The sequence below is a fragment of the Entelurus aequoreus genome, linkage group LG21 (assembly GCF_033978785.1).
Source record: "Entelurus aequoreus isolate RoL-2023_Sb linkage group LG21, RoL_Eaeq_v1.1, whole genome shotgun sequence".
Lineage (NCBI taxonomy): Eukaryota > Metazoa > Chordata > Actinopteri > Syngnathiformes > Syngnathidae > Entelurus > Entelurus aequoreus.
The window spans coordinates 31,227,643-31,241,186 of record NC_084751.1 but is presented as its reverse complement, the minus strand read 5'-3'; the positions used below and the strand labels follow the sequence as shown (position 1 = coordinate 31,241,186).

The 13,544-nt window shown below is 39.9% G+C and overlaps 1 protein-coding gene across 5 annotated transcripts in view; it reads right to left on the bottom strand.

The window, feature by feature from the left end:
• Positions 1–13,544, bottom strand: part of pam (peptidylglycine alpha-amidating monooxygenase) — a 110,012-nt gene that overhangs the window by 58,582 nt on the left and 37,886 nt on the right. For all 5 annotated transcript variants that reach the window (XM_062031430.1, XM_062031429.1, XM_062031432.1 and 2 more), the window contains exons 6-9: positions 12,814–12,901; positions 7,256–7,347; positions 2,052–2,135; positions 1,793–1,841 (exon numbers count right to left, since the gene is read on the bottom strand). In XM_062031430.1, the coding sequence (XP_061887414.1) occupies positions 1,793–1,841; positions 2,052–2,135; positions 7,256–7,347; positions 12,814–12,901 (313 nt within the window). The remainder of the gene's footprint in view (positions 1–1,792; positions 1,842–2,051; positions 2,136–7,255; positions 7,348–12,813; positions 12,902–13,544) is intronic.

Sequence of the window (13,544 nt, the reverse complement as noted above, 5' to 3'; positions counted from 1 at the left end):
AAATAAATAAAAATTAGGGGTATTTTATTTGAACTAAGCAAAATTATCTGCCAATAGAACAAGAAAATTCGGCTTGTCAAGACTTTCCAAAACAAGTAAAATTAGCTAACTTCAATTAACCCAAAAATACCTTAAAATAAGTATATTCACACTAATAACAAGTGCACTTTTCTTGGTAGAAAAAAAAGAGACCTTTTTGCTCAATATGTTAAAAAATATTCTTAAATTAAATAAACGCTAGTGTCATTATCTTGACATAATGATATGCGCTCGGCATCATGATTTTTTTTTCATGCTGGAAGTAAGAAATTATTACTTTAAAAAAGTAATTTTTACTTGTGAGTGTTGATGACACAGCTTTGCAACAGTTGATAGTCTAGTTTCAAGCATGTTTTACTCAATATAGGTCATAAAATCTCAGCAACAAGCTGTAATATCTTACTGAGATAATTTAGGACCAAAACCCTTAAAACAAGTATAAGACTAACATAAAATCTGCTTAGTGAGAAAAATTATCTTATCAGACAGAAAATAAGCAAATATCACCCTTATTTGAGATATTTAATCTTACTTAGATTTCAGTTTTTGCAGTGTGCACATTGATTTCTGTTTCCATAGCAGCGCACGTCTGATTTCTGGCAACATGTGTGTTCCTACTTCCGGAATCAAACACGAGTGTGTTTTCTGATCATGGCAAACTTGGTAACAGACAACGAAGACAACTATTTTTGGACAAATGATTTACAATTGTATACTTTTGAAGCTTAATATACTGCTGCTTATAGAAGCGAGCACGAAGGAAGAGTAAGACGTTGGAGCAGACGGAAGCCTGGAGAGGGGGATGAAAGCGATTTTTACGGTATAAATATGGAACTTGGAGCCAAGCTATTTCCAAATAAATGGATTGCTTCCCCAAAATCAACAGGAAACGTCCCCGTCCAGCTGGACCAGACGAACAATGTCCATCGATTGAGTCACTTTAATATCGATCATGATACACGCAGCACGCCATGCATGTTAGCACAACTACAGTACATACGCTGTCTGGCTAGCTCAGGCGTGTACAAACAAAATATAAAACGAGGGCTAATATTTTACAGATACTGTAATATGATTGTTCATGTTTTCAGCCGGTACAAATTGGTGTCATATCGCAGTGTTGTGCATTACAAACTCAAACGTGTTTCGTGTTGGTGTAGAAGCTATCTTATCTCTTGCCGTAGTTAGCTTTTACGGCTAATACCAAAGCACGTCAATGTTTTACTACGATTGAAAAAGAGTTCCTGTGTGTTTGCACTTACAGCTTGGTGATTATACGGATTACAGAACGTAAATGAAGTATCGCTGACGGTTTTTGAATGCATTTTTAAAGTTATTTAGAGGTAGAATTAGTTGCTCCCATTAGCTGCATTGCTAGCCACAGAAAACAAGCCGATTTTTGTATGTTAAAAAACAAAAGAAAAAAAAACAAACTTTTGTCTTCTTGTCTCTCATGATTGTGAATGATAGGCAAAATTCCAAATAAAAGTGCAGTTCCCCTTTAAGGGAAGTTAGGACCTCCTATGGAGCACTTGATTTGTTCACCCTAATCTCGTCTCATTAGCGTATATATTTTTTTAAATCTGTTATCGGAGTTATTTGTAATCGATTATTGGTGTGACGTCATAATTCCTAATACTGACCCGATAATTATTGAGGGATTATCGTGCACCCCTAATCATTAGTTTACTGCAGACTTCTTTGTATAGTATAGTTATAGACCTAACTGTTTGTTTAGAAAATAAATACATACGGTTTGGTTGTCATTCTTAAGGTGAGTCCTGAACAATCCTTGTGATGATCTGCAGAAGAAAAACATTTTGATTGTCAAAAACTCTAAGAAACCCTAGAGAATACACAACCATGATTAGTACTGCTTGTAGTGTAATTGTCTTATACATGCTTTACAAATGACACTGACGAACATCACATAACTACCCATGCATAATCCACCTATTTATTTATCAGGCAGTTTTTGCCAGAATGGTAACATGCAATACTTTAGTACCTACCTTGGAAAGCGCTGATATCCCCATAATGGATTTGTAGCACAAAGTAAGACACTCCTGATTTTTTTCCAACTTTAAAACCAACATCTGGTGAGAGAACACAGAGAAAGACATGTTTGAAACAAGAAGTGAAGTGAAGTGAATTATAATTATATAGCGCTTTTCTCTAGTGACTCAAAGCGCTTTACATAGTGAAACCCAATATCTAAGGTTCATTTAAACCAGTGTGGGTGGCACTGGGAGCAGGTGGGTAAAGTGCCTTGCCCAAGGACACAACAGCAGTGACTAGGATGGCAGAAGCTGGGATCGAACCTGGAACCCTCAAGTTGCTGGCATGGCCACTCTACCAACCGAGCTATACCGCCCCACGAAAAACAATATGAAACATTGATCAGTTATGTTGTAAACAGAATACAGTATTCAGTACCTACATTTGTATCATTTTAAACAAAAAGTAAAACAGTTTGAAGTTTGAAAAAATAAAACTTCTGGTCATTTTGATTTAAGATGGCAAATGGTCAGAATGTCACAGAAGCTTTTTTTATCTGGTTGTGTATAGTTAGTGGACTAAAACATAAAGCAAGACTATAGCGCTATAACAACCCTCAAATTGTCTGATTTCCATATAGTAATGATCATGAATAAATGCACAACAGAGTACGGGGGCCAAAAAGGTAGTATATATATAGTATATATCTGTATCATGAATCAATTTAAGTGGACCCCGACTTAAACAAGTTGAAAAACTTATTCGGGTGTTACCATTTAGTGGTCAATTGTACGGAATATGTACTTCACTGTGCAACCTACTAATAAAAGTCTCAATCAATCAATCAATCAAAGGCTTTCCACAAGGGCTTGTGCTGCTTCAGGCCTGAATGAGGCTCGGCTCAAAGACACTGTGTTTACATGCACACAGTATTCACATTTTTTAATTGGCAAAAACCTAATTTAAATCATAAAACATTTTAAATGCATATTGCCATTAACTGTGTGTCCAAAAGCACCTGATACATAGTAGGGATGTTATATTAAAACTTCATAACCAAAATTATCTCGGTTATTATTATTATTGTGGTATTGTTGAATGAGCTTAAAAGGTACGTTACCAAGTTATTTTTTTTAATAACTAAAACCGCCCACTAATTTGTATGTTTTGTGTTTCTTATGCTTCACTGATAGTGTTTTAGTCCTGGTATTTCAACTGTTTAAAAATGTGTTGGTATTGCAGCACTTTAAGATTTATTTAAATAGAAAATGTGTATAACAAATAAAATCTATCATTATTATTTATTATCATTTGTCCTGGAATGCACCGTATTAACTGAGGAAAAGATCGATCACTCTGAGAGACATCAAGCTTGTAGGTTCAATGTAGCTTGGTTGCTTAGATAGCAATGTGTTTACATAAGTTTGGGTTGGGGTTTGTCGTTTCCTAATGGGGAAAGACGTTAATGTCTCTTGTTTTCATGTTAGCAATTAAGCTAGTGAGCTGACGCCAGTTAGTCCCTGGGTTTATCAGAGTGCAGTTGTCGATCTCGTTTTTTAAATTTTTTAATTTAAAACGGTAATAATGACAGTCGGGAGCTTTGCCGCAGTTATCATTAATACAGTGTATCGATACATCCCTAATGCATACATAGTATATACAGAAAGGGGCCCTACTATCATTTGTGCTTTAAGGGGAACTGCACTTTTTTGCCTATCATTTATAATCCTTATGTAAAACAAGCAAACATGTTCTTTTTTATGCATTCAATCTTAATTAGAACCTATGAGTTATTTACAAAGATAGGTTGATTGGCAACAGTAAATTTGCCCTAGTGTGTGAATGTGAGTGTGAATGTTGTCTGTCTATCTGTGTTGGCCCTGTGATGAGGTGGCGACTTGTCCAGGGTGTACCCCGCCTTCCGCCCGAATGCAGCTGAGATAGGCTCCAGCACCCCCCGCGACCTCAAAAGGGACAAGCGGTGGAAAATGGATGGATGGATGGAGTTATTTACAAAAGCTGAACATAGTAGGCTATTGGCTACTTATAGCAGCTGAGCATACAACAGCATACGTAATATGTGTAATAATGATCCTTAATTGAATAATATTGCAGTCTTAAACACGCCATTTGTCAATGTATTTCAACAAGTATCAAATAATTATAGTTGCATAATACTTACGCATAAAATGTTTCCAAGGCAGAAGCTTATTAGAAAATATCCACTAAAAAACATGTCTGGATAATGCCTGGACGTGCCCTTCATTTGCAGCATCATATAAGCTTAACTCAATTAATTATTATGACCACTATAGTGTGTTGCCAAAACACACATTTTTACTCCACTTTAATTTAAAAAACACATTTAGTGTTTTTCATACCTTTGTTCTGAGTAATTTCACCGGAGGAGTTCACAGCTGCCCTCCAGTATACCAAACCAGGCAAGTCTGCTGGGCCTGACAACATCTGCCCAGAACTCGTGCTCCACGCTGCCCCTGCAATGAAGTCCTGGCTGAGACTTTTCCTGTCTTCTTGCCTGCGCCAACTCCGGATCCCCAGGATTTGGAGAAGGGCCACTGTTGTCGCTATCCCCAAGCCGAACAAGCCAAAGGATGACGTAACGAGCTACAGACCAATCTCGTTGCTCTGCGTCCCCTTTAAAGTCCTCGAGCGCCTGATTCACGCCCGTGTCGAGCCCATCATAGACCCCCACCTCCCCCGGGAGCAGGCGGGTTTTCGACGTGGGAAGTCCACGGTGGATCAGGTCGCCCTCCTTACCCAGGACATCGAGGACTGCTTTGAGGCGAAAAATAAGGCCGGTGCCGTCTTCATAGACCTGACTGCTGCCTATGACACAGTCTGGCACCGCGGCCTCACCTGCAAACTTCTCCGCCTGCTTCCAGACAGGCACATGGTCAAAATGATCATGGAGCTTGTCTGGAACCGCAGCTTTACTCTCACCACCAGTAACGGAGATAAAAGCAGGTTGCGGCGCCTGAAAAATGGCGTCCCCCAGGGATCTGTCCTGGCTCCCCTCCTGTATAACATCTATACATACGACCTGCCTGCCACAGTCTCACGGAGGTTCGCATACGCAGACGATCTCGCGCTGCTGCACTCCGACAGGGACTGGCAGGCCTTGGAGGGAACTCTAAGCCAGGACATGGAGACTTTAGTGGCTTACCTCCATAACTGGAGATTGAAGCTCAGCGAATCCAAGACGGTGACACAAGCTTTCCACCTATACAATTGGGAAGCGGATCGTGAGATCAGGTTCGAGGTGCGGAAGCCGGATGGGGCTTCCCTTACCCTATGCCGGCCTCGTCCTACACCTGAAGACCCTCGTCCTGACCCTAAATACCTTGGGGTCACCCTGGACAGGTCGCTCACTTTCCGTAAACACCTCTTGGCAACACGCAAGAAACTCAACACCCGCGTCTCACTGCTGAGACGGTTGGTCGGGTCCGGTTGGGGTGCCGGGGCAAGAACTCTGCGAACAGCAGCACTTGCCCTGGTCTACTCAACTGCTGAGTACTGCGCACCTGTATGGGCGCGCAGTGCTCACTCTAAACAACTTGATGTCCCGATCAACGAAGCCTTGCATGTTATCACTGGATGCCTGCGCCCCACCCCTGTGGAGCTACTGCCCATCTTAGCAGGCATCCAACCCGCTGAGCTTCGTCGCCAAGGTGCTGTAGCAACTCTGGCGGGCCGGGCAAACATGGATGAGAACCACCTGCTCCATGAAAGGCTCACACTCTCCTCAGAGCCAACGCCCCGCCTCCCCTCCAGAGACCCACTGGTACCAGCCGCCCTGAAGCTCCTGCAGCAATGCAGTGACAACAACATCAGGGCGGCTCACTGGGCGAATCACAAATGGAGCACGGACCTGGAGCATACCATCTCCTCCAGACTCCGTGACTTCATACCTGACACCGGCTCAATACCAGGCCTCTCACTACCACGAGTGGCCTGGGTGAGGCTTAACCGCCTCCGAACTGGTGTCGGTCGCTTTCGCTCAAACATGTTCCAGTGGGGCTTAGCACCTAACGCGACGTGTGAGTGTGGCGCGGAGGAGCAGACTGCCGACCACGTGATCCTGCGTTGCCCGATTTATCGTGCTCCTAATGGTTTGCGTGGCCTGGCGGACCTGGATGACTGCTCGGTGACCTGGCTCACTTCTGTGTGTCCTGACATATGAACGGGAGGGCCCCCCGGGCCTGGGGTGGTAAAAGGCATAGACCCTCGGCCTCAGGTCCGGGTGCCGGAAAACAGCTGCCCATACGATGAAGAAGAAGTAATTTCACTTGATCAAGCCTTTTCTAACATTCCGCAGTACAAAATAATACATGTATTATTATTCATTACTATCCATATTAGTGTTTCACATATGTTAATTTACTTGTGGCGGGCCGCTACAAGTATATTATGCCATCTTTGTTCATTAATTTTAATGGACTGCGAATGTAGCTTGTAGTTACGGAGGTGTACACTATGCGACAGTGCTCATCAGAAAAAGAAGACACGAGGAAATCGGAATTATAAAAGTACACGAAAAAGTGACAACACAGTCAACTTTATCTTGTGACACTTGCAGCTTGTTCAATGAGTTAATACATTTTGAAATCTTTGGGCTAGATTGATGTTCATGTTTATCCAAAACATGAGACGACAACATTCTGCAGCAGTGTGGTTGCCGCACTTGGACTGGCTAAAAGGCACTGTTTGAAGGGAATGGCTTCACCTTTGTTCAGCCGCAGCAATTTAATTCCAGTCTACAAATCAGACACCAGCTCGGTGTAGCAGACATTGATCCGCTGAGATCCCAGACACCAGCAAACATCCATTAATATGAGGATAAAAGGACCATAATGCCACTCTGAATTAACGTTCAAAATGCACCAATTACATGCTGTGTCTTTGCGTAACTTGAAGAGTAGGGCGCAGTTCATTTGACCAATTTCAAACAGATTGGGGAGAAAGAAAATCATCTCACACTTCAAGATAAGACACTTGACATAAAATACTATCAGTCAAGATATTTTTGGTAGCAAATAACAGACCTTAGCTGACTTTGGTAAGAAGAATGAAATTTGATTCAAAATCAGCTAAATCATTTTTGTGTGCGTGCGTACTGGACCTAAACTGACTTTAACACAAAAAAAGCAATGTGCTATGATGCTGACACTTGTTACAGTATATGCCTTTTAATACATACCTTTTGGTAGTTTCGTACGGGGTGCGTTGCGAGCCCAGGCATATAAAATGGAGCCTCCGTCCTCACAAGTGCCCCGTGCACTGCCACAGTCCCTTGGGTGGAAAATGTCAGTCAGTCAGTTAAACAGAAAAATGCCCAAGTCTTACGACAACAAAGAGTAAACCTACAACATATTTATTACAAGCCACTATGAAATACAAAAAAATGTGTATTTTACACTTACCGATTAAATTATAATCAGAATATTGTAAAGAGATAGTAATTGATTTTTTACCTCGGCGCAACATATGGTCACAAAAGCCCCTTGCCATTCTGGGAAGCAAATCATCTAAATCAATACTAGTTAGCAGGAGATAACTAAGAAGTCTCTGTAGGATTCAACAAGTCAAATTTAAGACGTTTTAAGTTCATAATGAATCAAATGTAAAACCATTTCATATTAATATTAACAAAAAAATGACAAAGACATTATGGAAAATCAGATGCCCAGAAATATTTTTAACTCTGTATATTAGTTCATTCATTGCTCTTTGCTTCATGGGTTAACCTAACTAGAACACACAAAACTATACCAAATATTGCAACAACCATTTTTCTGATTTCCATTTAAATTTCAAGCCCAATGTGCTAAAGTTTTTTTTGCAGAAGTGCAGTGTGCGTCATATTAAGTGTTTTCACTTAACAACAACCATCAATATACATCTGTGGAAGGGACTGTAAGCAACTCTGTTGAACTAAATGGTTAACTTTTTATTTGTTTTTGGCAAACAGTAAAACACATTTACAGTACTACCATCTGCCCAAAGTTGAGAAAAACGGGGAATGCAGACAAAACAATTGTTTAAAAAGAAAGAAGGCGATTATAGATAGCAAGCCTCAGACATCATTTTGATATAAATAATGTGGATAACATTCACATTTGCTCAACTCATTTTGTATCTGGTATGTATTTCACATTGACTGGGTTTCCATATGCTTATAGTCATTATTTTGCAAATGTATTGCTAATAAACAAGGACTAGTTATTACTTATCTCCCTTAATTTCCGGGTCCTCACTTAGTCACAAACTGATTGTAAACAGACAACATTTATAGCGTTTAATGTCAGTTGTTGCTGTATAAAGGATTGGAGAAAGGGCTAGTTTCAGTGTCTGAGAAGCTGCTCTGAACTAATTGGAATACATAAAAGAAATAATACAAGGGGAATGACAGCTTTTTTTTAGTTTTATAGCTGTGAGTGCACTACTATTAGCTATTACACTACTGAGAAAATAGCGTGTGCTTAGTGTGTGTGATATCATGATTTCAATAGTGAGCAGTTTATATGAATAATCTTCTGCAATTAGCGACACTTTATTGACATAATACTTCTTTTTGGAGCTGGGAGGTCAGCCCCTGTTCTTGTGCAGGTGTTTCTGGCGTTTTAGCATCTTTCCACTATTGTTCCATTTTTGCACCGCAATGTTTTCAAATGCTGCCTTCCACAGGTCCTGACCCGAGTTGTAACATCGGTAAAAACATTTGTTTCCCTCAACTGGATTCAATCATGCTTTTATCGTTTTGGAGACACAAATCGTTGAACTAAGACTTTACAATCTAGCACAAACAATGCTTTGCTACAGGCTTTTCGTAATCTCGGTTTAGCTAAACTCTGCTGTAACATGCCGCTCTGTGTGCACAGCTCATTAGTTGGCTGTGGTCAGTGAATTGTGACAGGGCTGTACAGCTAATAATTAGTTATGATGTTGTAGTTCTGAATCACGCACTCAAAAATCAAACATTTTAAAGTGAGACTGAAGTTAATTTATTTGTTTTTAACACAAGCAAGGTGGCACAGGGGTTATTGCATGTGCCTCACAATACGAAGGTCCTGAGTTCAATCCCGGATCTTTCTGTGTGGAGTTTGCATGTTCTTCCCGTGACTGCGTACTCCGGCTTCCTCCCACCTCCAAAGACATGCACCTGGGGATAGGTTGATTGGCAACACTAAATTGGCCCTAGTGTGTGAATGTGAGTGTGAATGTTGTCTGTCTATCTGTGGTGGCGACTTGTCCAGGGTGTACCCCGCCTTCCGCCCGAGTGCAGCTGGGATGGGCTCCAGCACCCCCCGTAACTCCGAAAGGGACAAACGGTAGAAAATAGATGGATGGACAACACTCGTATATTTTTGAGTCGTTTCATGGTCGTATTAAAGACTTTTTACGAGATTTTGATAGAATTCAATAATTTAAGCCTTAAATGCCAATTATCGGATTTAAGACTTATTAAAACTCTTTAGTACTCCACGAGGTGCCTTGAATAATGCATGGTGACAGATGAGCACATTGTAGTCCATTGGGATTGCAACCAATTGTTGCTCTCCAAACTAAACTTTACTACTTGTGTGGTGTGTGCGCGTGCGTGTGCGTGTGCATGTGCATGTGTGTGTGATTTTGAATAAGTATGGCTGCAGGTTATTATTCAAATTATAAGGTGTGGCAAAAATGGTAATGTTCGGTTAGACTTACTGTTCTGTCTTATTTTGTTAAATGTATTAGGAATATTTGTAAGACCAGTGTTTAAGTTCACTGTAGAAATTTACTGTGAGGTGCACTGTCCCTTTTAGACAGTGGAAAGCAGAATTGCCTAAATTGCCTTTAAGTCTAGTTTAAACTAGTTCTGTGACATTTTCAAAATCTGCTGCAATCTTATGCTAAATAAAGCATTATCGGTATTTATTTTTGATAAATTATAATTTTCGATTGTGGTGTGTTATTTGTTGAATATGATACAGTATAATTTGGGATATTTAATAGCCAAAATTCAGTCATGCTAATTTTCAGATTTTCTTAATGTGAAGTGGATGTTAGCTATAGCTTGCTCAGTCAACATATTTTGTGTTGTTTTTAAATCCATTTAAGTTTATTACACAACGTAATAGATATTTTGACATTGTAGTATACTTGTGCATGTAATTAGCTGTGTGTGCATGTCTTTATTTTAAGCATTATTTCTGTTTGTATGTTATGTTCCAAAATATTCATACATAGAGGGCGGCACACTATGAATTTAATCCTCAATCCTCTCCCGACGTGAGGAACAGTCACCCTATGTCTGACAGTCTGCTTTGGGGTTCAAGAAAACCTGCCAGCGAGGTTATGTTCACAGAGTAAGTTACGATGGTAACTGACGCTAAGTTTGACTTACCTCTGGAATGAAAAACCCAGACGTTCCCTCGTCTCAACCAGCTTTTTGGAATACCCCTTTAGGTCTAAAATATTGTCTTTAAGGGCTTGACTTGACTTGACTTTATTTATTCATGCTTGCAGTGGAGCCAAGGCCCCACTGAAAAAACAGCTGAACTTTACAATGAATATTAAACAAACAAAGATAAAAAAAAAATTAAAAGAACAGACAGTATTTTATATAAAAAAAACATTTTCATTTTCAGGGCAACAGCAGCATGGAAACTATTAGCATTCTGGTATATGACTGTATTACTTATTTAATTAGATAGTATTATTATACAGTTTAATTGCAGTATGCAGGGTAGAGTTTTTAAGTCTCTTTGTCTTGGCTTTGGGCTCGGGTTCAGCCAGCTTATGTTGGTTCCTCAATGTCCTGGCAGTGCGGCTGCCTCGTGTTGGAGGTAGCAGGTCATGCAGAGGGTGTTGCTCATCATGCATATCCCTGACCAGCTTCACTGCAGCCTCCTCTCTCCTGGTCTGGAGTGATGGTAGGGGTTGTGAGATGTTTCCAGCTCTCCTCGTAATGATTTTACAGGCACGTTTCTGGACTCGCTCTAGCTCTGCCTGTTGTTTTTTGGAGCAGCCCACTAAGAGCACTGAGCTATATTCCAGACACGGCCTGATGAGAGTGGTGTAGATGGTAACAAGGTCGTCTGCAGGTAGTCCATGTCTCGCCATGACTGTGAGGTAGTGCAGCCGCTTGGAGGCGGTTTTTGACAACACTTTGGTCTTGGTAGTGGAGGGGTTTGAATGAAAAATAATAATTGTATGTCCTGGCAAGCCACCAATTGATGACATTTTTCTGTTATTTGGCTACAGTTAGCATTAATACGGGTTAATGAACATTAACTAAAGTTGTAACTGTAAATTGTTTGCTTGTTGTAAATTGTTTGCTTGTTGTAAATTGTTTGCTTGTTTTCTTATTGATGCTTTTATTTTTTTCTGTATTGTGTAGTTGTTGTGTAGTTATAATTATATGCTTTTACTTGTAATTGTATTGAATTGTGGACCCCAGGAAGACTAGTGGGTTGTTGAGGCAACCAGCTAATGGGGATCCTTAATAAAAATCAAAAAAATCAAAATCAAATCAAATCAAATCAAAACTGCTTGAATTTTGTGGGCTCATAGCTTTTAAGTGGCTTTCATGTGCAGTTTACCCATCCTGCTATGTTCAAAGACAGAAAGTATTTACCCTTTGCAATCAGGAGGCCATTAAAATGAGAATGTCTCACAGAAAGAAACAGTTTTGCTTTTAAGGCAGTGGTCTTTAACTTTTGATCAGCTGATGAACATTCTGTTTGAGATTGAGTGCCGTTTTCATTAACTATCAACTAATTTTATGGTTTCTTGCTTCTGCTTCTTCTTTTTGCATTTTTTAAGCTTTACTTACAATGTCGTTAAACTGCACCAGCGCAAATTACTTGGAACACTGGTTATTATATTGTATGATCTATTTAGTTATCAAGCCTGAGCTAATAGAAATGGTCGAAAAAGTAAATACACCTTTATATTCAACCCAGCAGAGAACATTTGTACTTTGGAATATGTAAATGGTAAATGGTAAATGGGTTGTACTTGTATAGCCCTTTTCTACCTTCACGGTACTCAAAGCGCTTTGACACTATTTCCACATTCACCCATTCATGGGAGCTGCCAAGCAAGGCCCTTACCACGACCCATCAGGACCAAGGGTGAACTGTCTTGCTCAGCGGACGTGACTATGATAGCGGAAGCTGGGGATCGAACCAGAAACCCTCAGGTTACTGGCACGACCGCTCTATCAACTGAGCCACGCCGTCCCCATTAACAAGAGCGGTCTGCCCACCAGATCTATTAATACAGTGGTACCTCGGTTTACAAATACTCAACTCACAGTATACAACCTGTCTCTTGGCTAATTGCCGTGTAGTGTTAACTGTTTCCTCTTCACACCTTTTGTGTGCATTTTCTGTTTCTCCACGCATTTTGTGTGAATCTTTAGTTGTTTTCCCTCACTTCTTTTTGAGTACGCCTTTTGTTATTATTATTTATTATTTCTTCTGTGCATTGGGGTCCTACTCCAGCGAAAGCATATTTCACACATATTTTTGTCCAAAAGTTGTTTTTTTTATATTCGAAAGTATGCTACATGTTATGTTCGAAGTGTGAATTTTTGAGGTGCCCAGAACAAAATAATGAAACTTCAATTAATTTCAACGGGGAACGTTGATTTGAGATACGAATATTTAGGGTTATGAGCTCCGTCATAAAACCCATTGAACTCGTAAGCCGAGTACAACTGTACTACAATACTATAATGAACACACAAAAAACAAACACATTAGAGATTACCAGTAGTTGGTGGTGGAGACGGGGGTCTTGCAGCCAAATAACAGCATGTGATGGACTGTGTTCATAGTAGCCTGAGGCATGAAATCCACTGTGGAGGAAAGGCACTAGGTTAGATAATACACTGTAATATGAAAGTTTGATGAAAGATATTGTGCACTTTCTATAGTAATTGATGTATTTTTTAACATGATTTTCTTTGGAAAAAAAATAGTTTTTTCTTAAATCTCTTCCATTTTCCACATGCAAAAGAACATTGATCACGAGGGAACTGAACATTTTGCTATCTGTTCTCATGCAAACAATAATATTTACTGTAGACAGCCTAACTAAACAGGATATAAGAATTAAACATAGTTTGCAAGTTGGAATAATAAATGAATGAGTTCTCCAGACCTTAACATAATTGAGCACCTGAGTAATGTGGAGGTGTGAAAGGTGTACAAGATCCACCAGCTCCTTAATATCATTACAAAAGAGTAAAATAGGAATTTGCTAAATGTGTTTCACTAAAATATCCTTAAAAATAAAGCTCTTGTACTAATAGCTTCAAGGTTGGTTGACTGAAACCCTACAAGCTATTGTATACTCAGTTAACCTTGCCATAAACATATTCCATAAGTGTGGCAGGATGACCTCAGTTCTCTGCCTAGTGTGTTGAGGGACTAATTTTTCACTGCACTACTTAAATTGATTTGCTTCTACCATACACATGTGTTTATAACAAAAGTACA